At 41.4% G+C, this 23,644-nt stretch overlaps 1 protein-coding gene across 1 annotated transcript in view; it reads left to right on the forward strand.

Moving 5' to 3' along the window:
- Tmed10 (transmembrane p24 trafficking protein 10) overlaps nucleotides 1–23,463 on the forward strand; it is a 35,646-nt gene extending 12,183 nt beyond the window's left edge. Inside the window, exons 2-5 of the mRNA XM_055592932.1 lie at nucleotides 5,341–5,452; nucleotides 9,633–9,706; nucleotides 19,738–19,864; nucleotides 20,500–23,463. Of these exons, the coding sequence (XP_055448907.1) occupies nucleotides 5,341–5,452; nucleotides 9,633–9,706; nucleotides 19,738–19,864; nucleotides 20,500–20,621 (435 nt within the window). The 3' untranslated portion in view covers nucleotides 20,622–23,463. The remainder of the gene's footprint in view (nucleotides 1–5,340; nucleotides 5,453–9,632; nucleotides 9,707–19,737; nucleotides 19,865–20,499) is intronic.
- The last annotated feature ends 181 nt before the right edge of the window (nucleotides 23,464–23,644 follow it).

The raw sequence follows: 23,644 nt of genomic DNA on the forward strand, positions 1-23,644 counted from the left end.
TGGTTGGGATAGTGTAAGGTGATAGGGATGGAACTGTGATGCCCAAATGAACACTAAGCATTATCACATGTTATTTCTGGAAGGCGATACTCATGTTGATGAACGGCAGTGGGTTGGAGTTGGTGTGGAGGTCCCTGCGAATGTCACAGCTGGCAAGGAAATGATCCTCATGAGGTAAAAATGAAACTTGGATCAGCATGACTTAGCTGGCGCTGGGTCAAGTACTTCTGGAGTCTGACCAAGCGATTTATTTTTTTTTTTTTTTTAAGCACTTTATCTTTAACACATTTAAACCCAGTAAAACTTTGGGGAAAAGTTTCCACATGATCACAACAAAGCTTCAGGCATAGCTACACCTCTTTAGCCAAGCACCTGTAACCTCAGCCATAAGAACGAGAGATGACTGATGAACAGTGTTCAGGACTAGGGCCTAGGGAAGAAGGGCTTGTAACAAGTGTGAAGGTGGGTTCTGTTGATCCAGAGGCTTGCTCAGGATTTGGGGGGTTCCGGTGAAGGCTGGTCCTATAAGCAGCAAAAGATACCGGGTTGTTAGGCAGCGTCCACTCCAGGTGAACAGGTGTCGTTCCTCTCTTTGGAGAAAAAAACCTGCGTGTTTAACAATTCTCGTGGTTTCTGTGAGCTGTGACTCTACAATTGGCTGAAGAGATGGCTCAGCAGTAAAAGCCTTCATTTCTTTTGCAGAGGACCTGGTTCAGTCCCTTTAGCGTCACAGTACCTCACAACTGTCTGTAATCCAGCTTCAGAGGGTGTAATGCAAACATCTTCTGACCTCTAGGCACACGCGTGGGTCCTTCGTTCAGCCTGTAGTAATGCAGTTGAGCCTTTGCCCTAGAGTGACCTTAACCTCTAATGGTTTTTCAGATGTGGTGGAGCAGAGCAGCTGATGCTTGCATGATCGTTGTTTCTCAGCACAGTGTGGAGGGGGCCTTTACACAGTGTCCATTCCTTTAAGTACCATTTGGAGGTGTGAATTGTAGAGTCCTTCAGAGGAACATAACTAGGTCTTAATTCATGTCCCAAATCACTCCGTGCAACATTGCTACTGTGCTTTAGTAAGAGATTTATGACCTACATTTAAGTCCTTTTACAATCTGGAAAGGCTCCTTTCATTAAATTAAAAAAAAATCATTGAAGGACACTTTTAATATTCTAGGAGAAAGTAAGATGATCATAATCTCTTGCAGAAAATAAGGTGGGTGGGCGATTGTGCCAGATACTGTAAATGCTGTTAAAGTGAGGTGTTTGTCTAGCCAGAGACCTGCTCTCCGTCCTTGCCTGAGCATGGAGACGATGGAACCTGAGTGTTCACTGCTGTACGCGTAACACATATTCCCTGCTGTCCTCTCCTGGTTGTCATAGGATGAAACACATCTTAGCATCCTTCTCCCTTTAGATTTAAACTAGTGGCATCAACAAAAATGAAATCTCTTACCCAGATTCACCTTAGAAAAGTTCTGTGTTGTGTGAGACCTCATTCATAAGAGACTCACCTAAATTGGTGTTTTCACATCAGCTTTGTTCCTATAGTCTGCCTTTTGAAATTTTTCATATTTATCTTATTTTATATGTATGACTATTTTCTCTGCATGCATGTATGCCATAGTGCATGTGTGCCTGGTGCCCAAGGACGTAGAGTTATGGGTAGTTGTGAGCTTACATGTGGGTGCTGGGAGTCAAACCCAGGTCCCCTGCAAAAGCAACAAGTGCTCTAAACCACTGAGCCATCTCTGCAGTCTGCCCTTTTGAACAGTCCTTAAGAGTTGTCAGTGTGCTTTTGGGAGGCTGGCTGTAGGAAAATGCGTAGTGGCTGAGCTGATTCTGAAGAAAGGAGGTGTAGTACCACACCAGCTACCTGAGTTTGGGATTTGACTAGTTTTTAAACCTTTTTGCTTTACAATATGGATATAGTCAGAGTTATCAAGTAGTTTGTGTGCTTGCTTTCTTGCTTTTCTCCTTAGCTGGTAATTCAGGAAAAGTATCCCATGAACAGAGACTTGAACAAATCTTCAGGGCTAAATGCTCCTTTGCCAAGATTGTTTTACCCACGTACCTGTCTGCTAATTTCTCAAAGATGTAAATGCAGATGAACAGTCCTATATAGCATTTGAGAGGACTGTCAGCTGCCCTGAGTCTCTTTACCTCTCTTCTTCCCTTGGTCAATGTTTATCCTCCCAAAGTCACCTTGGTGTGCCATAATCCTGTGCACCTGCAACAGTGGTTCTTTGCATTACATTCCATCTGTCCTCTTTCTGTTTCATTTTATTTGCAGCTTCATTTTGGTATAATTGATACAATGGAAGTTGTATATACAGTGTTGATGCTTTGATATACCCAGTTCATTAGCATATGTCATCACTTCATACCAAAAGCCAATAGATACACAAAACGATGTCCACCATCATTAATCATCAAGGAAATGCAAAATGATAACGAATGAACGAACGGTGAAGCTTTCTTATTTCTAACCCTTTCCCTCATTTACCAGTAACCATAGATTTTTGTTTATTTTGTTTTGTTTTGTACACAGTTTCTCTGTGTAGCCCTGGCTGTCCCTGAACTCACTCTGTAGACCAGGCTGGCCTTAAACTTACAGACATCTGCCTGCCTCTGCCTCTAGAGCGCTAGGATTAAAAGCGTGCGCCATTACCACTTGGCTTAGATCTCAGTATCTTAAATGTTTCACATATTAATGAATGATGTGAAAAACAGAGACACTGAACTGATATTAACTGGTGTTATTGGGGAATTTGGGAGTTTTAGTAATACATCATTTCAGTTTTGTCTAATAAGTTAACTTTCTTTAGTTAATCATTTTTCCAAAATAAAATAACTTTATTATTTTTAATACTAAGTAGCATATGCCTTTGTAGAAAATTAAGAAAATAGAAGAACCATTTTTTAAAAGGCTGTTTTGAGTTTGCTTCCCAGAATTCCTGTAGTAGAAAACCAACCTTCATACATTGCCCTCTCTGACTTCCACATGTATGTATGGACCCTGCCCCTTATCAAAATAAATTTGTAGATGTAAACAAACAAACAAAAACTGTGTGTGAGAGACTGTGTGTAAAGAGTTAATTCAAAATTAACTACTCTAAGTAAAATGTACTTCTACTTAGCCAGCAGTTCATGCTTGTACACAGTAGTACATGCCTGTGAGTTCCTGGACAGCCAAGATCGCTGTCTCAAATGACAACCAAACAAAAGAAAAAGTGCTTTTACCTCCATGAATGATGGATCAAAAAACAATCTATCAATATTTTTATGTGCTTAACATGTAAAATGTTTCTTCTCTTTTTCTATCTTTCTTTCTTTCTTTCTTTTCTTTTCTTTTTTTCTTTTCTTTTTTTTTTTTTTTTTTTTGAGACCTTGGTTTTTCTGTGTAGCCTTGGCTATCCTGGACTTGCGGACTTGCTTTGTAAACCAGGCTGGCCTCAAACTTACAGTGATCTGCCTGCCTCTACCTCCCTGTGTGCTGGGATTACAGGCCTGTGCCACCACACCTGGCTAAGAATTTTATTTTAACAAATGACATTAGCATATCAAGTTTAATATAAGGAAGCCACTACTTATTGTGGAGAAAGTTTGGCTTATCTTCCAAGTCTAAGATTAATTTTTTTATTTGTATTGTGTGTGTGTGTGTTTTCAGATAGTTGGGAGCTATCTGACTGAGTACTGGAAACCTAACTTAAGGCCTCTGTAAGAACTCCACAAGGAGAGCAACAGAACAAGAAAATTTGAACACAGGGAACTTCCCAGAGACTCGTACTCCAACCAAGGACTATTCATGGAGATAACCTAGAACCCCTGCACAGATGTAGCTCATGGCAGTTCAGTGTCCAAGTGGTTACATAGTAATGGGAAGAGGGACTGCCTCTGACATAATCTGATTGGCCTGCTCTTTGATCACCTCCCCCTGAGGGGGGAGCGGCCTCCTTACCAGGCCACAGAAGAGGACCATGCAGCCACTTTTGATGAGAACTGATAGACTAAGATCAGAAAGAAGAGGAGAACCTCCCCTATCAGTGGACTTGGGGAGGGGCATGCATGCAGAAAGGGGAGGGAGGGTGGGATAGGAAGGGGAGGAGGGAGGGGCTTATGGGGGGATACAAAATGAATAAAGTGTAATTAATAAAAAATTAAAAAAATAAAAATTTAAAAAGGTAAAAAAAAAAAAAAAGAACAGTATGTGCTCATAAACTCTGAGCCTTCTCTTCAGCCACCATTGCATACTTAGCATGTTTGCAGGAACAGATCATATATACACATGGCTTTTCCTTTTGTATAGTCAAGTGTCCTAAGCCTGCTCTGACCCTTTCAATCTTGCCCTCTCAAGATTTGCTGCTTTATATAACAAATGTGCTTTTTGTACCTTTCTTTTCCTGTTTGTGTGTGTGTGTGTGTGTGTGAGAGAGAGAGAGAGACAGAGAGAGACAGAGAGAGAGAGACAGGTCTCTCTTTAGGGAATAAGTAAGATTACATTCTGTAATGTGAAGTTTTTGCCAGGAGACTGTGTACCTGGAACATTGTCTGGGTCTGTTATATGGGTCCTATACTGTCAACAGATTTTAGGGACAGTGAGATGGCTCATGAGATGGCTCCAATCCAGGTTAGATCTCGGGGAACCACGTGGGGAAGGAAAAACTAAGTCTTATGCCTTCCACATGTGCCCATACATACATACAAACAGATCACTGTGGATCACTGTGAGTTCGAGGACACCCTGGTCTACAAAGCAAGTCCAAGACTACACAGAGAAGCCCCGTCTTGAAAAAAACTAAAAAAGATAAATAAATAAGTGCTATAATTTTAGTTATGTGTAGATGTGTGTCTGTGCGGTGTGTGCACATGAGTGCAAGTGCCCTAGAAGGCTAGAGGCAGCAGATCCCTGGAGCTGGAGTTACAGACGGTTGTTAGCCACTGGACCGTGAGTACGGGGAAACTCCACTCATGTGCTCAAAGAGCAGTACATGCCCTCTCTCCAGCCCCTCTTTGTCTTTTTAGTTTGTTTTGTTTTTTGAGTCAAGGTTTCATATAGACTTGACTGGTCTTGAGTTCTCTGTGTAGTTAAGGATAGCTTGAACTTTTCAGATCCTTTTTCATCCACTTGGACAGTATTGAGGTTACTGGTGTGCATTGCCCAAATACACCGTTTTTATATGGTGCTGGGGATCAAGCCCAGAGCTTTGTGTAAGTCCTTTTCAGCTCAACAATGCCCAAACCCCTGGCTATCTTTTATCTTGTAACTCTGTCTCCCCAGTTTCCATAATTGCCCTTCTTTCAAGTTCATTATTAAATAACTGTTCTTTATTGCATCTTTAGATCACAGACTCTGCTGGCCATATTCTGTATGCCAAGGAGGATGCAACTAAGGGGAAGTTTGCCTTCACCACGGAAGACTATGACATGTTTGAAGTGTGCTTTGAAAGCAAGGGTAAGTAGTCACAAATCCTCTTCTTCAGCTCTGCAGAGCTACCTGCTGCAGTAGCATTCGATTTCTACTTTCATTTGGTCCTTGTTTGTTCTGAGGCAGAGACCCAACGCTTTATAGCCTTTGATGAATCTTCTAAAAGATTGTCTGGGTGGAATAAAGGGTTGATGAAGTATAGCACAGAGGGTTTCTAGGACTGTGGAACCTCCTGTCTGGTACTATAGTGATATAAATATCATGGTCCATTGATTCCACTATCACATGTGCTATGGATGATAATGTGTCAGTATAGGTTCAGCATCCACAGACCATGCCCATAGCAGATACTGGTAATGGGGAGGCTGTGCCTGTGTAGTGTAAGAGCCCAGGCCTGGAGCAGTAAAGGAACTGCTTTCCCGAGTTTGCTGTAATAAAATCTCGGAAAACAGAAAATTGATTATCCGTTTGACAGGCAGATGCAGAGAGAGGTATTACTCAGAAGGTTTTGTTTATTTGTTTTACAAACATTAAAGATCCTTTAAGCCTTTTTTCATATCAGCCAAGGAAATAGGATAACTATTCTGCACAAGAAATTGTATAGTTTATACTCAGGTCAGCCAGAGGCTCGTGGTTTGGGGGTTTTACTTGGCCTTGGAAAGTGCTAATGCTTTATGCTGTGACACACAGAAAGGGAAAACTTTGGTAGACAGAATGCTCAAGAACCAGGCATAGTAACTTGCACCTACAGTCCCAGCACTCAGGAAACTGAGGCCACAGGATTACTGTTGAGTTTGAGGTCATCCTGGGCTACAGTGTGAGAGCATCTTCAAAAATATTTAATTAATTAATTTTATTTTATTTTTGGTTTTTCGAGACAGGGTTTTTCTGTGTAGCCCTGGCTGTTCTGGACTCACTTTGTAGACCAGGCTGGCTTCAAACTCACAGAGTTCTGCCTGTCTCTGCCTCCTAGAGTGCTGGGATTACAGGCATGTGCCATCACATCCAGCAAAAAAAAAAAAAGAAAATTAAATTTAAAGACAAAACAAAAATAGGAGAGAAAAGGTGGGGTTTTATTGTTTGTTTGTTTGTTTGTTTGTTTGTTTGTTTTGCCACAGTGAAGATTGTGTGCCTTTCATTTTTGGGGTGGTGCTCTGACACACAGAAATCCAATCACTTAGATCAAGCAAGACTATAGTTATTTAAGTTTATATCACTATGTGGCCTAGGCTGGTCTTGAACCAGTGATCCTTTTGCCTTAGCCTCCTGAGTGCTGGCATGATAAGTGTGTGCCACCATTCCTGCACTGCCTACCTTCAATGTTAGGGATGGAACCCAGGGCTTTGGGCATGAATGGTAATTTCTTTACCGCTGAGCTCTAACCTCACTTGGTTGGCTTTCTACTGCTGTGATGAAATACTAGCCAAAACCACCTTGAAGAGGAAAGGGTTTCTTTCATTTACAGTTTACAGTCCATCAAAAAGGGAAGCCAGGGCGGGAACTGATGCAGAAACCACACAGGAATGATGCTTTCTGGCTTGCTGTCCATGGCTTGTTCGGCCTGCTTCTTTATAGCACTCAGGACCACCTGCCCAGGGGTGGCAGCACCCTGGTGTGCTCTCCCACATCCTTCATTAATTGAGAAAATGCCCCAAGACCTACCTACAGGCGATCTGATGAAGGCACTTTCTCAGTTGAGGTTTCTCTTCCCAAACACTAACCAGGACCTCACCTCCTTGGGTCTTTGTTTATTTGTTTGTTTGTTTTTAGAGTTTTTATGTGTGTATGTGCGCTGCACGCATGCCTGTTGCCTAAGGAGGTCAGAAGAGGTCATAGGATCCTCGGGATTTGGAGTTAAGGGTGATGGTGAGATGTCATGTGGTACTTGAAACTAAGGTTCCAGGTCCTGTGCAAGAGCATTGAGTACTCTTAACTATGACCCTTCATTCTTGCCTGCCTCTTAACCTTCTAAATGAGGAAGAAAAGCAAAGATTTGTATCGTATTTATGGATAATGTCACTCTCAGGAGTACACACGGGATTTGGGCAGAGGCTGCTGTGGCTACCTTGATTGTAAACTTGGTTTAAATATTCAGAAAGCATCTGTGGTGGTCTTAGTTTGTTTTGAGTTTGTGGGATTTTGAGTTTTGGATGGTTTTGGGGGTGTTGTTTGTTTGGTTTTGGTTCTCTGTGTGTATAAAAATTTTGCACAGGTATATGGATGTGTATGTGTGTGTGCCTGTGTGTCTGTGTGTCTGTGTGTGCACTGAGAATTTGCATATGTGAGTTCAGAGACCTGCATGCCACAACAGATACATGATCAGAGGACAACCCACTGCAGGTCTTTGTCCTTGCTTCCACCTTGTTTGTTGCAGAGTATGCCAGGACCTGAGGGCACCTAAGGGCTCTCTTGACTTGGCCTTTATGCCCATGGGAGATATGTACCACCGTGACTGGGTTTTATGTGGTTCTGGTGATTTGAGCTTAGGCTTTCCTGTTTGCACAGCATCTCGCCTATACTGTCTTCTCTTTTTGCTTGCAAGTTCTAGTCTCTCCAAAAGTTGTTCTGTAGTGTCTTTTTAAACATATTCAGCCATGCACATCTGACTCATACCTGTAATCCCAACACTTGTGAAGTGAAAGAAGGGGAATCAGGAGGTCACAGTCAGGGTTAGTAGCTATGAACTGAGTTCTAGGCTAGCCTGGGCTCCATGAAACCCTGTGTTAAAAGCAGGGAGGGGCTACAGAGATGGCTTATTGGTTAAAAATGTTTGCTACTGTCAGAGAAACTTTTCTAGCATCTGAATTGGGCTGCTCAGACCCACTTGTCACTCCAGCTCCAGAGGATCTGACACCCTCATCTGGATTCCACATACACATAGACACATAAATACAAATATTAAAAAAAAAATAAGGCCATGCTTAGTTCATATCTGACCCTGTCCCCATGCTTCGTCTTTTGTCTAGAATGTTTGGCTCCAGTCTCGACCTCAGATGTTTGCTAACAGCTTATCAGCGTCAGCCCAGAGCTCGCTTCTTCTGTAACCTGTGTTCCACAGCTGGGATTATCTGAGCTGGGGATTTGGATTTAAACTTTTACAGTGTTTCACGTTTTAACCACAGCTGGTGCGTGCTGTGTCTGTCTGCTCTGTCACTTGAAGGCAGATTATACCTTTGTAAAGTCTCACTGGTGAGGCTCTAGTCCATCATACTGTCTGAGTTGACTTCAGTCAACTTCAGAAAACCTCTGCTGTCTCTCAGGCAGCAGCGGGTACAGTAACAAGTTCCCTATGGCTCATGGCATCAAGAAGGCGCACCTGAACACACTTGAACAGTGCTAGGTTTGCCTAAGACTTCTAATTTCATGCAGGCAGTTTTTCATTCTATAAATAGTAAACCCCAGGAAATTGTCAACAGTTTTCTGGGGATTTTTGAGTATTTTTTTTTTTCCTGCTTAGTGTCTTAATTCAGATCAGCAAATCAGATTACTTTTCTACTATAATTACTGCATTGCTTGGGCATTTTATCCCAGATAGACATTTCCTTCTAAGAACTATCCCCGATAGTTATAGTCAAGACAAAATTTGGCTTTTGTTCCTCCATTTTTGCGCTTTCTCTCAAATGCTTAATAGGAATATCCCTATAACTTTTTATTCACATATTAAGATAGACTTTACCTTGACCAAAATGTTTGAATCAAAGTAGAATATTAGTTAAGACCTACATTCTCAGTGCTGAAGTTTGTTTTAAGTAATCTAAACTTAGTATACTCAAGTAATCCTAAGAAACCTCAACTGTCTCTCAGTTTGCTAGAGCATTGTTTTTGAGGTGTAGAAATGGTGCCCACTCCTTGTTGATCTCCGTGCCACTCAGTTCACACTGTTGTGATTTCCATGTCTCTCAGTCCAGCAAGGCTGTGAGTTTTCTTTTTCCAGATCTGCCCTCAGTACCAGCCACAGTCTCTTGTGTCCTGCTCAGAGACGTTTGCCAGCAGCATGCTCTGCTTGCTTTCCAGCGGCTGCACAGATGGAGGCTTTGTCTGCAGTACTGGTGATTTTAGCCAGGACTTTGCTGCTGCAGAACAGCGGGGAGGAGTTATGACTGTTTCCTTCTATTGAGCAGATAGGGGTTAGGGAGAGGGAGGGTGGGTGGTGATTTCCCGGAATTTTAAGTATTCTGCACAATGAATCTTTTGATTTCTTTTTCAGGAACAGGGCGGATACCTGACCAACTCGTGATTCTAGACATGAAGCATGGAGTGGAGGCGAAAAATTATGAAGAGGTATGTCTGCTCTGACAGGCACAAGACGGAGTAGCATTTGGGGCTGTGGGGTTTGTGTGCCCTAATCAGGCCAATGGGCTACACTTTGCCAGAAAGTTGTGGCTTTTCTCAGCAGATATGTGACAACCAGCTATGGTCCTAGTGATAAAAAGGTTATATCAACAGACTTGAACAATAATTCTGGCTGTGTTTACAGCCAGGGGACGGAACCAACTGTCTGTATACGTGTATGTTGGTGTGGTAAAGAATTCACTCAGGCCATTAGCATTCTGGGGCAGAAGACACAAACACACACCTTTTTAAAATTAGAATTAGTCAAAAGAAAGATTTTTTTTTCTTTAATTCCTAAGATTTTTTTTTTTTCTCCCCCTGAACCAACAGGTAGGTGTTTATCTTAGGACTTAGATTCAGTGTTGTTTAGTCTTGAACAGCAATGCTTTGTTTGTTTGTTTTTTAAAGAGCAGAGTGAAGTTTATTTTTGTGTTTTACTCTAATTAGAAAAAAATGTTTCAACTCAGACTACAATATTGTTACTAACCATTATGGTTTAACATATGTGTGTGTGTGTGTGTGTGTGTGTATGTGTGTGTGTGTGTGTGTGTGTGTATAATATAAAAATCATATTTATTGAAAAAAAACTTAAAGACAGTATTATAACTTAGGCTTTAAATTTCTCAACATTTCCTAGGTGGGGTAATAAGGTCTCAGGACTAAATCTTTCTTCAAGGTAACTTAGTGAAGGGATAGAAAAACTTGGAATAACAGTCCTAGTTCTTTTTCAGGAGTTAGTTTATTATGCTAAACAGATCTAGAAGGACTGAACTTACTTCTGTCTCAACAGATGCATTTTCATGGACAGCTAGACCAAATTTATCTTGATAACACAGTCTGTAGTTCTTGTCTTTAAACAGCAATTATACTAACTGTGATGGTCCAGTCTGAGTTGACTGGATACGTAATCAACTGAGAGAGAAGCTATTGGGCACAGCTGAAAGGAATCTTCTTGATCAGGTTATTTTTAGTGGAAAGACATATCCTAAAAGCAGTGCTGTTTTTTTTTGAGAAATAATAGCCAAAAAGTAACCTCCGGTTCATGTAATTTCAGACTTAAGGAAGAAAGCAAAATGGCATAAAAAGCTGCAAGTGAGAAGGGACCTTAATAATGAGTAGAAAATTGAAGGAGGCTCTTGTGCACACCTGTGATCCTAGAGGAACAGGTGCGAGGGTCACCACAAGTGTGCAGCCAGCCTTGCCTGCATGGCAAGTTCTAGACCAACCTGGGCTATATTGAAAGACCCTGTCTCAAATAACCCAAAGAAAGAAAGAAAAATTATATTCTGCTAGGAAGTATTATAGAATACTAGAAATGGGCATTTTTGTGTGTTCTAAATAAATGAAGAAAAGTTGCTTAAAGTGATCTAGAATTTTAGGAATGATAAACAGACATTGCTCTGTCAAGACTTTGGAAGGAAATGTACTAAAATGGAAGCAGACAGGAAGTAATTGGCCATTTGTGCATCAGGAAGTGGTATCGTAATGATTGTAAGTCCACAGAGTTTTCTTTTTTCTCTTGTTTACATATTTAATTGAGTGAGGCCAGAGTTACTTGGAAGAAGTAGCTAGAGCAAGCAAATGATGCAGTAATGAATAGAAGACAGTTCCCAGTAGAGACTAAATTGCTTGTATCTCCAGCTTGTTTAATTAAAAGAAATAAAGCAGGAGAGCCTCTGTTTGATGAGTTTATAAGTGAAATCTGTTTCTCTGTGTGTGTATTTCTTAAGACAGAGTTTCTCTGTGTAGCCCTAGCTGTCCTGTAATTCACTCTGTAGACCAGGCTGGCCTTGAACTCACCAAGACCCACCTGTCTGTTCCCAAGTACTAGGATTAAAAGTGTGCACCACCAGCACCTGGCAAAAGTGAAATCTTAATTATACTGAAGAATCTTAATTATACTGAAATAATAACATGTTAAGCTGCTATTGTGAGATATTAAATACTAAGAATGCGGCTATTTTTATATAACTTTCTATTCTTTGCGAAATTCACATATGTATGTACACAGTGTATTTTGACCACATCCCCCTACTCTCTTCACTCCAATCCCTGCAGACCTTCCCAAACACATCTTTTAAGTTCATGTCTTCTTTTTTATAGCCCACTGAATTCAGTTCAGTTCGGTGGTTCTCAGCCTATATAAGGTTGCAACCCTCTAATACCATTCCCCCACCAATAAAGTGTTTTCACTGCTACTTTATAACTAATTTTGCTACTGTTATGAATTGTAATGTAAATATCTGTGTTTTCCAGTGGTCTTAGGTGACCTGTGTGAAGGGTTGTTCAGTACCCTCCAAGGGTCACAACCCACAAGGTGAGAACCTGGTTAGTGCTGTCACTAACATCATATGCACATGAGTGTGGGGCACGGCCACCTTTAACAGTGGAACATGGCCAGCCTAGCAATGGTCATGCTCCCAGCGAACATGACTCTGTCTGTGTCTCCCAGCAGCCGTCTGCAGCCAGCAGCTCCTCAGCTGGGTCGGGCACTCCTGAGCCACTCTCATCCATGTTGGGATTTTGACTGGCTTGATCTTGCTCAGGTCTTGGCCAGCTGTTGTGAGTTTGTGTGCACAAGCGCCATGTTAGGCTTAGCAGACAGCATTTCACAGCACTCCTGTCTGTGCTCTAGAGCGTACCTTCTTTCTGTTCCTCTGCCATGTTCCCTGAGCCTTGGAGGTGTTAAAAATATAGCTCTTTTGAATTACAAGAATAGGTACAGTGTTTTCAGGGCATCATTGATGCTGCTTTTCCAACCATAGATCAGTCTCTGAAACAGAGACATTATTTCCTACTGTATAACCTGTTGTAGCTTAGTTCTGTCATTAAGCATGTATGTATTAAAAAAGGGTACCTGAAGCCCTACTAAACTGAAAACATGCCATGGTCTCCTCAAAACAGTGGCATTCCTGTGGATTTTTATAAAGAATGGTATGGATGCTCCTATCATTCCACATACCGGGGTAATTCCTGACATCTCCAACATCCTTAGGTGTCACTAACACTGAAAAGAGTTTGTCTACTTGACCTTCTGCTTAACACAAGAGGGGAATCCCTAGCGGAAAGGAACTACATCGCTTCCCTTGCCTGTTTCCTGCTTCTGATGTCTGCTGTGTCCTAAGCTTTTTACGCACATGATTACAACACAGCTCTAACGTTCTGCTTCCTAACCACCAACTCTTCCTTGCCACTTTCTTTAATGACTTCCCCTCTCCAGCTCCCAGCAGTCAAGCAGATTGAAGCAAAGGCAGAGTAGCTCTGACAAGCTGAAACTGGTCCTTTTGAATCTATGCTAGCTATTAGACTCCTTGGACCTTGCTTAGAAATAGCTGTGCCTAGTCCTAGGCTAATAGCTTCCCTGGTGAGATGAGGATAACAGAAGTATTTTGTTCCTGGGTAACTGCCAGAGAGTGCTGAGCATATTTAGAGTTTTTGAGGCATTTAATTTTAAACCCTAAAGGTAATAGAAATCCTTTATCCCAAAAGGATCTGAACCACTTGGCATTAGGAAGACAGTGTATTTCTTTAATTTTCTTCACATCTAGCATCTTAAGAATGTGGACTCAGTTCTGAAATCCTCTTTTGTCTTGTAAAATTCAGTAATACCTTATTGTTTGAGACAGAACCTCACCATGTAGCCCAGGCTAGCCTGGAGCTCACTATGTAGCTTCCCAGGCTGGGCTCGAACCATCAATGCCTTTAATCTCAACCATCTAGGTACTAGGACTGCCAGCCTGTATCGCCACACCCAGCTTAATAGTGGGACAGGGTAGCATATTAACCTATTTGAAATGTTATGAGGGACTTTATTAGTAAAATTACTACATAGTCTTAATACAAGTGATATTTGGGAGACAGAATACTTGCTGTAATGTAAAAAGAAACAGTGTTCTGTACACAGAAATTGATGTTTGATCCTTGAACTTCTGGACTGCCTTGCCTCTGCCCCTTAGATGGGAACATCTCTTAGATTCTATATATGAATCTAGCCTTTTTGTTTCCTAACTTTTTAAAGCAGCTTGTTTTCTGTGAACTGGAGTAGCTATTTGCAGAGATAGGCAACCTGCAAATAGTTTGTCCCGTAACTCCTGACTGTGCACGTCCTTCTTACTGTGGGTGTCCACATTCCCAACGTGAGGAAGTCCTGTTTATCTACGTTCGGTTAGCCTGTCATTCCACCAGTTGATGCCCCAGAACACAGTTGAGCCACAGCTGAGGACTTCCCAGGTGTTGTAGCTCTCCAAATGCTGTCAGGAAGGAAGGACTCTGCGTCCATACACCAGTTGCACATTCTAAGGACAGGACATGAGTAAGTCTATAAGGAAGCGTGGCTGATCAGCTTGAGGGGTTTACCTCCCACTCCTACCCATCCTGGACCAAATGATTGTGACAGAAATAAACAAGAGCACTCAAATTTCTGAACCTGGGGTTCTAATCTGAGCCCAGCTTTGACAGCCTCTTGGTTGTGAATGGGCCTGTGATCTGCACACCTCTCCTGTGCCTGGAGATTGGTCCACAAAACTCTTTCTTTTTCTTTGCCTTGTGTTAGATTACATGTCCCTCACATTTATTTCTTTGCCTTTGGAGCTTATGGGAGCTGATTTGTTTTTTTGAGGCGGGGCATGAAGGTAGCACGTTAATTTGACTGAATTTGGCTTATAGCAAGAAGCTTTTTTCATGGATCTTGAAGCAGCTGAGTTTACTTGTTCTTAGTTTTACTTGGAGGTTAACATTTTTCTAAGTACCATTACAGATAAGTACCATTACAATGAACTCTGGATTAAGTCATCATCATAGTGACAGACATGGATGCAGTTTAGGAAGGGCCCAATTTCTTGATGCTCTGAAGACGCATAGTCAGGGAAAGGCCACATGGCTTTTAGTTGTTTTCTGTGCAATATGGACTATTCACATTAGAGTGGTAGAAATGGTAGATAGAGGGCTTTCTCTGGGCAGTGGGCTTTTAGGGAAGAAAGGTGCAGAGCGCTTGCTTAAGGGGCCACAGTGCTGCGTATTAGGTAACCTCCTTGAGTTCAGGCTTGAGAGACGAGTCAAAACAGTAATGTGCAAATGAGCGCGTGTGAGTGTTCACTGTGCCAGTCATCACTTCAGGGTTAGGGAGAGGGAGTGGCCATGGACAGGGTGGCTGAAGGGGTCTTCATAGTCAACACAGGTAGGTAGAATTGGGCAGAATGAGATTGTGTGCTTTTGAATTTGAGGATTGTGTTCTTGGGTTTTATTTTACACCCAAGCTTTGCAGTATTGATGGTAAATAAATGCCTGCCACTGAAAACCTTAGCCTGCTACTAAAAAGCTGAATGACTATAGAATGTTTAGTTTTTTTCCTCTGTAAAATGAGGGACTTGCAAAATGAGTACCTTGTTCCTTTGATCGCTTAATGGCTATGTGTAGTGTGTCGGGAGAGTGGCACCCCCTAGTGGAATATTTGTGTTACATATTGTCATGGCCTGCCTTTATCAAGTTATGGGAATAATACCCTATTTCCAGCCTTAGAAGAAAAAAATAGAATACTGGTCTGTCTTTGAGAAACATATAAGCGGTGTTCTTTCAGAATCTTAGAGCATTAAGTCAGACATTTAGATGAGCAGAGCAGCAGTTAGGGGTGGTGATAGGTTTTCATTTTCTTTTGAACAAGTGTAATTTTACTTATTTGCAGCACTGGGGAGCAAACCCAAGATTTCATGCGTAATAGTCAAGCATTCCCCCAGTCAAGCTGCATGCCAGCCTTGAGGTTTCTTTTTAGATTTGTACTGACTAGCGTATAAAGTCCTGGGCAAGTGAAAAGAGGGTCTTCTGGAAAATGCACATGGAATTCTTTTAAAGTTTTGCTTCCCTCCCCCCCCCCCATGCCTCTCCAAAAAAACCATGAGGATAGTAGCAGTGGGAAAACTGGAAAGTTCTCAAGCTTTACTAGTCTGAAAAACTTAACTGAACCCCTCTGGCATAGTATAATTTGGGGGGAGGGTGCTTTATCCATCTGTTTGTTTGTTTGTTTTTAGGTAGAGTCTCATGTAGCCTAGGCTCACCTCACGCTTACTGTATGGTAGGCCAGGCTGCCCTAGAGCCTCTGATCTTCTGGCTTTACCTCCAGCCAGCCTCTAGCCTTGGCTTCCTGAGTACTGGGGCTGCAGGTTGTACACCCTACTCTTAACTCACATCTGATCAGGAGTGCCCTAGTGGAGTCATCTGGTGTTCTTCTCCGACTGCTACCCTACAGAGTGAGTATGCATTCTGACAGGCTGGCTTTCGTCTCAGTTCCACCACTCTGTGAGACCTTGAGAAGTTACTTCATGTCTCTAGATTTAGTGCCTTTGCTAAAGACGTACAATAGTGCTTTCTGTGATTGAAAGACACTGTAAGGGGTAAAATAACCCATTCTGAACATGTGTTAAATGGGCTAGTCAGGTTGCTTTTTTCACCCCCCATTTAATGTAAGCCTTCCTCCCTCTTTCCTTCCTTCCCTCTGTCCTCCTCCCTCTCTTTCCCTCTACCACCTTCTTCCTCTCTCCTTCCCTGCCTTTTTCTGGTACTAAGGACTGAAGTTGGGGCCCAGTGCATGTTAGACCAGTGCTCTACCACTGAGCCCTCTTTTTACTTTGGTTTGAGATGGGATCTCACTAAGTTGCCTAAGAGGTCTTCCATGTAGCTGTCACTAAGCTGGCCTGCGTGGCCTGTCCCAACAAATGGTTCCTCCTGTGGTTTCTTGTAGGTTTTCTGAATTGTATTGTAATTTATTTGTTGGTTTGTTATTTTCAACCGACGCAGCAGGTTTTGTTTATATATTTGTTCATACACATATGTACTTATGTATATTTTCTGAATTTTAAATTAATATCAAGAGCAAAGTTTTAACAAAAATAAGCCTTTCTTTTAAAAAAAAAATTAATGAAATCTTTATCCCACTAATAGTAGACTGAAAATTTCTGAAAGAAGGATGGGGGTTTAGTTTAGATTTCACTGTGAAATAAAATCAAGTTAGAGAGTCATAATTGACTGATTAGTTATGGAGAGCCATAAAGACTGGTAGCGCAGTTCTCGAGAAGGGCCGCAGATCAGAATGGTGAGTAAGCAGTGTGGCGCGCCATGTGGCCATTTAGACTGAGATGAATCCACAGTGGGCGCATTTGGAAAAGAGCGAGCCATAGAACCCGGGAGAGTATAGACCATTAGTAAAAACAGCTTATTTTGTATTTTGCGGTATGCTTTCATAGACACAAAAGTGTAAACACCGTATATCTTCTAGCATGGACAAGAAAAGAATATACTAAGTTTATAACAATAGCTGCCTTTGCGGTGTGGAGAATTGGGGTCTGAAGAGCCGTCAAGGTAGACTTTGATTTTTCTTCTCTGTTTCTGATTAATTAAAAATTTTTAGCAGAGAGCATTTATGTATTGCTTATTCAGTTGAGAAAGGAATGCTGCAAAGATTGAGGACAGACTAAGGGCAGCTCTACTACATGGTCCACCCTTTATATGGATGCTTTTTTGAGTTTGAGCCTTTGGCTATTGTCATCTGGCTGGCAGAGCACAACCACAGTTTCACTTCCAGTTCCTTTTTGCAAGTTTCTATTTGGGGACCCTTAAATAATTGATGTCTAAGAAGTTTCATACTGTTGCCTTTCTCTGTCTCATTCAGGAAGCTTTGGATGGGGAAGCACAGAGCAGGGGGAAGATGTTAAACAGACTAAATTTGGTTTATCATATATTTCATTGGTACCCTTTCCCTGGGGGTTTTGGTTGGTTGGTTTTGGGTCTGTTGTTGTTTGAGACAGGGTCTCACCATGTAGCTCTGGCTGTCTTGGAACTCACTATGTAGACCAGTGTGGCCTTGAACTCACAGAAATCTGCCCACTGCTGCCTCCTGAGTGCTAAATAAAGACATGCCATGACACCCAGCTTTGGGGAATTTTGTGCACTTTATGGCAACTCAGGACCCTCAGCTAGAAAAGCTACAAAAGTGTAAACACTGTATTATCTTCTAACAGGGTCTGAAAAACCTCATGCTAAGTTGGTAAACATAGCTGCCTCTGAAAGGGGACATGGGGACTGAAAGGGAACTAAGGAGCTGTCAAGATAGACTTTGGATTTTTATTCTCTGTCTCTGACTAATTAAATTTTTTTAGCAGAGAACATTTAACTGCTGGTTAAATCTCACACAGCTACCAGATACTTGATGAAGCAGCTAGCATTTTCCAGTGTGAAGAGATCGGCATCCAGTGACGACTTAGGGGCCTGTCACTGTCAACCTAGCAGTACTTTTTGATGTACTTGATATGTAAAGCTGGTTTCTTTTAAAGTTTTGAATGATTATGTTTTTATGCTTGGTAATGTTTGTCTTGAGCTGGGCAGAGGTGGAGCACACCTTTAATCCCACAGAGGCAGGTGGATCTCTGTGAATTTGAGGCCAGCCTGGTCTACAGAGTGAGTCTAGGACAGCCAGGCCTACACAGAGAAACCCTGTTGGGGGAGGAGGGTTGTTGATCCATTTGAAAGTAAACCATGAGCATGAGTGGCTGTATTGTCGGTGACTTGAATACAGCTACAAATATCTGTATCTGTAGGCTGACCTCAAACTGTTGGTGCAACTAGGCAAGGATTACCTAGACCTCCTTCCTCCACTTCTGGATGTACAGATACAGGGATGTGCTACCATGCCTGGCCTTTTTTTAATGTAATGAAAAATAGAAAAAATAAGCTGATTTAAAACAAGCATTAAGCAATTAAACTTTTGCTCATGTGCTATGCACCTCTGCTTATTAGTCTTCCATCCTTCATTCCTTGGCATACAGGGAGTCTTTGGAGATTTGTTTTCGTAGTTGGCTGTATCACTTTAGGAAGGAAGGAGAAAAACCTTGGGGTGGTTTTTTTGAGCAAATGTAGGGTTTCTGTTGGCTCCAAAGTATAATAAAGCCCAGTGTTGTGTGACTTATATGTGCAAATAGGGTCCTCTTGTTTTTGTTGTTGTTGTTGTTTGGTTTTGGTTACTCTGTGATGCTGTAGGAATACATGCTTTCTTCTATGTACATTTGACCTAAGATGACTTGCCTAACAGTGAATGAAAAAACAACACAAAGTGCTTTATTACAGTCAGGAATCTGGAGAAAGAAAATCTCTGACTATCTTGCTTCACAACCTCCCATTTTACTGTACCTATAAAGAAGGGGGTTATTTTGTTTTGGTGTATAAGTGGTGTGCATGAGGGAGGCATTGGGCACCTACCTCTGTTGATCTCCGACTTTTTTTTTTCTTTTTTCTTTTCTTTTCTTTCTTTCTTTTTTTCTTTTTTTTTTTTTTTTTTTTGAGACAGTATCTGTCACTGAGCCTTAAGTTCAATGTTTCAGCTAGGCTGGCAGGCCTTTAAGCTCTACCCTCTGCATGTCTCTACCCCACAATGCAAAGTTGAAGTTTCAAGAGTAAATTACCATGCCCAGCTTTCAAAAACATGGGTGCTAGAGATGAGCTCTTGTACGCTGATTCTCATAGCAAGTGACCTACCCACTGAGCCATTTACGGCATCCCCAGCCTCATTTCTTGAAGAGTCTTTTTTGGATTGTAGCTGACCTTGTCCTGGTGATCTTTCAGCCTCCGCCTCCTCAGTGCTGGGTTTACATGTACCACTGCTACACCTATTGTAAAGAGATCTGATCAAATTAAGATGTAAGGTGGAGAAATACAGTGTGTAGAGAAATGCAGAAAGCCGGATTTTAAAATATCTTAGGATGATTGACAGAAGAAAAATTGAGTGTGGTAAACTTCTAAAACCTTTGACAGTTGCACATGTGTGTGTAAATGCATTTGGATCACACTCCTTCCTGTCTCTTGGCCCCCTTCCAACACTGGCTAGTTCCTGCCCTACAAACCCTCCCACTTAGATGTCTTGTTTTGATTTTATGCTTGGTGTTCTTTACTTGAGCAGCTTTTTCAGGGAGTGAGGTCCTAATTCTGATCTTTTCCAGATTGCAAAAGTTGAGAAACTCAAACCGTTGGAGGTGGAGTTACGGCGTCTTGAGGACCTTTCAGAATCAATCGTTAATGATTTTGCCTACATGAAGAAGCGGGAAGAGGAGATGCGAGACACCAATGGTGAGTTGGGAATGGCTTTCATTTCTCAGTGAGTGAACGAGCTATAAAGGAGACATCCTGAACACTGAATGCTAGAGTACATTTATCTCAGTTTGGGAAAACTGGAATATGACTTAGGGAAAGAAAATTGCTTCTTTAGGTCTATTATTATTGAAAGGTAAACCAGCTGACTAGTTTTCAGAAGAATGACATTTTTTTCCATGATATGTAATGACCGTATTTTTGGTTGGCTTGTAGCAAAGTCATACCAAAGTGTAATTTTTAATGTTTTACATGGGATTAAAAACAAAGCAAAACAAAACAGTGCTGGAGATAGAACTCAGGGCCTTGTGTATGCTAAAAAAAAGAAGTGTGTGCTGCTGAGGTACATCCCCAGCGACTGCTTTCTTAACAAGATCTTGTACATAGCCCAAACTGGCCTGGATCAAGATCCTCCTGTCTTAGCCTCAAGTGCTCTGATCACAGGTGTATTACCATAGCCATCTTTGCTTTCTTTCTTTCTTTAATTGTTTGCGCTCTTAGACCTAGGGACAGAATGAGGTTAATTAGTTGTCTTTTCCCCTGGCCGTTGTTTAGCCAACTGAATGAAGCCATTTACTTTTTCCATTTACAATGCTTTTGTTTTATTTCTTTAGAGTCCACAAACACCCGCGTCCTGTATTTCAGCATCTTTTCCATGTTCTGCCTCATTGGACTAGCCACCTGGCAGGTCTTCTACCTGCGTCGCTTCTTCAAGGCCAAGAAGCTGATAGAGTAATGAAGCTCAGTCGTCTGTCCCTGGTATCTGAGCCAGCAGAACATCGCTGGGACGTGCCTGGCCTAGCCCAAGCCATCCTATCAACAGTACCATCAAGGCACAGTGGAGCTTTCTTGCCAGAACTGATTTCTTTTGGTGTGGGAGAACATGGGCACCAGCTACAACCAACAAGTCAATGAGGACTTCTTTTTAATGTGGTAGGATTTGGACTGGTTTTGCAACAAGATTATTAAAGTCGCCTATGGACAAAACAAAACAAAAAGCAGGGGTTACCTAGATAATGCCAAAGCCAGCATTCGTCCTGGGTTTCCTCACGTGATAGCTTTGAGCTGTTTGCTTTTTTCTTGCACTTGCTCATCAGCTTGGTCTTTCACTTTTGTTCTTCTCCCAATATTTCTATGACCATGGTCAGCTTGTTTCATATCAGTTGTCCTCTTCGGTTTCCTTGTGAAACCATCTTGAGCTTCTCTTGGCCCTTAGATGAAATGTTTACATAGCTTCTGGTGATATCCTTCATAATTTTATGTCTCCTAAAAGGGTCATGAATGGGACACATAAAACAGTGAGCTTTGAACTGTAGCTAATCTCTTAAAAGAAGATCTCATTTTAGAAAATTAAAACATTTGTGCTTAACTGCTTGAACTCCTTGTGTGTGTGTGTGTTTAGTTCTGTCTGAGTTTATCACCCGTAGGGCCTGGTGATCATTCCAGGTAGAGTAGTTCCATCACATGGTCTTCATACTGCCTTGTCCTAGCCACTCCCTTCTTCACCTCAGCCTCTGGCTCCCTAATCTCACTATTTCTGTTATTTTTCTTATGTAAACGGCTCATCGAGTGTAACTTTGGAGGTCATACTCCGCTCAGCATAATTCCCAGGAAATCCCCCTCAGAGTTGTTGCATATGCTGGTAGCTGTTTCCTTTCTGTTGCTAGTGCTCCTCCAGGAGCATGGATGGTACCACATTGTGCATAAAGCTCATATGGGTGGGCTTGGACCTTAGCTAGTAAAGTTCTTATGTGAATGTAAGTTTTCATCACTCTGGGAGAAATGCCTAAGAGGGCAGTTGCTACGCCGTGTGGGAGCACATGTAGTTTTAAAGAAACTTCCCTGCTCTTGTCTAGAGTGGCCACAGTATGTTGCGGTTCCACATTCTCATTAGTATTTATCACTGTTGTTTTAACTCAGCCCCTGTAAAATCTCATTATGGTTTTAATTTGCATTTTTTTTCTAATGGCAAATAGTGTTGACCATCCTTTCATGTGCTTGTCATTTGCTTTCTGTATGTCCTTGTTAGTGAAATGCCTGTTCATGACTTTTGCCCATTTTCTACATACATCATTTGTTTGCTTCACTGTTGAGATTTGTATAGGTCCTCTGTCAGATAGGTAGTTGCTTGAATTTTTTCATATAACTTCTACCAGGGAAGAATGAGTAAATTTTACCAGCCCTTTATGCATGGCCAATCACTGATTTAATTCCTGTCCTTATGTGTTATCTCTAAAAATTGGACGTACGGGGTTTAAATAGACATCCAGGAAAGCCATAAAAAGTAAATACTTGAAAACATGTGTTGTAAAAGCAAAGCCAAGGATCACTTGGTTGGAGCATTGGGTACCTCAAGGCAATTCTAATGTATAAAAGAGGTGTGGGGCTGGGAGTACCTCAGTGCTAGAGCGCTTCCCTATTGAATGTTAGGCCTGGGCCTGATCTCCAGCGCCAGGGGGGAAGTAGGTACAAATGTTTGTAAATAGGAAAAATACTCATTTATCATCTGATGTCTGTCCCACTTCTCCTGGGAAATAGGTAATATATCCTTTCTGTAATCTTTTAACCCTGCTGACCAGTTACAGGCCTTGTCTTAATTGCAGTTCTGAGAATTACAGGACTTAGGCCCATGTTGCTTGCAGTAAAGAAATGGAATATTGAAATTATCAGAGAACACTGTTACGTTGGCCTGACTGAAGTACGAAGGTGAAAGGGAATGATTTATGTTGTTAAAGTCTCAGGCTGTTCTGTTAAGGTTCCAGTTACTGTAAACTCAAAAGCCTTCTTTGTCTTATGACTCCCATAAATTTCTTCTTACGTGGCATAAAGTGTTTTCTGGTACAACAGTGCCATCTGCTGTTGAGAAGTAACAGGTCTTGCTTCTCAGAGTTCTCACTATAGCAACAGCACATGTTGAGAAATCTGTAACATTCATGAATCAAGTGACAGAGGAACATTTCAAGCAGGAAAAGAACAGACAAACTTTTGGGTCAAAGTCCATCTGTAGACTTTTAAATGCAAAACCGCAGTCTTACCATTAGCCTAACCAGAGACTCCTATTTCTGACTTGTGCCTTCTTCCCCTCTTTAAGGAACAATGACAGCTACTCTGTTAGTTATGGTTTTCTGTTCTGAAAATGTCAAGGAAAGTAGGAGAAAATAGATTTTGTCCATATTTTTGTTTCCAAATACAACTCTAAACTTAAGCTTTGTAGAACAGAAATTCTTTCAAGTCCTTTCTTTCATTTTAAGTCATGCCAAAAGCAACTAACTTGGACATGGTATTTTCTATTTAAAAGTTAATTGAAGAGCATTTGCCTTTGACAGTAGGCTAGCACAAAGGCATATCAGCTTTATAAACACATAAACAGATGTGTTTCCCTCCATTTTCAACATATTCAAAATAATCTGAAAATAATAGTTTTCAATAAGCCTTGTTACAAACTACCACGTGTACCGTTGTCATGACCCCCATCAGAGCCATTCTTTTGTTAATGGAAAAGGCATGTGGGATTTCTACACGCTTACATGTTGGAAATTTTTGTGTAAACTGTCACAAATAAAGGCTAGCAGAAACCATTTAAGGTGTACTTTCCTATTACTCTTTAGTGCCTCTGTCTGGATCAGCAGTGATTCCTCTATTGCTACTTTTTAACATACAGTAAGTGAAACCTGGTGAATTAAAGAAAAAAAGGTTCTCCCTAATTTACTGTAGATGGATAAGGTTTATATGTGAACTAGTAACCCTTTACATACATGT

Source organism: Psammomys obesus, unplaced genomic scaffold (assembly GCF_907164565.1).
Source record: "Psammomys obesus unplaced genomic scaffold, mPsaObe1.curated_primary_1811, whole genome shotgun sequence".
In the NCBI taxonomy this organism is placed as follows: domain Eukaryota; kingdom Metazoa; phylum Chordata; class Mammalia; order Rodentia; family Muridae; genus Psammomys; species Psammomys obesus.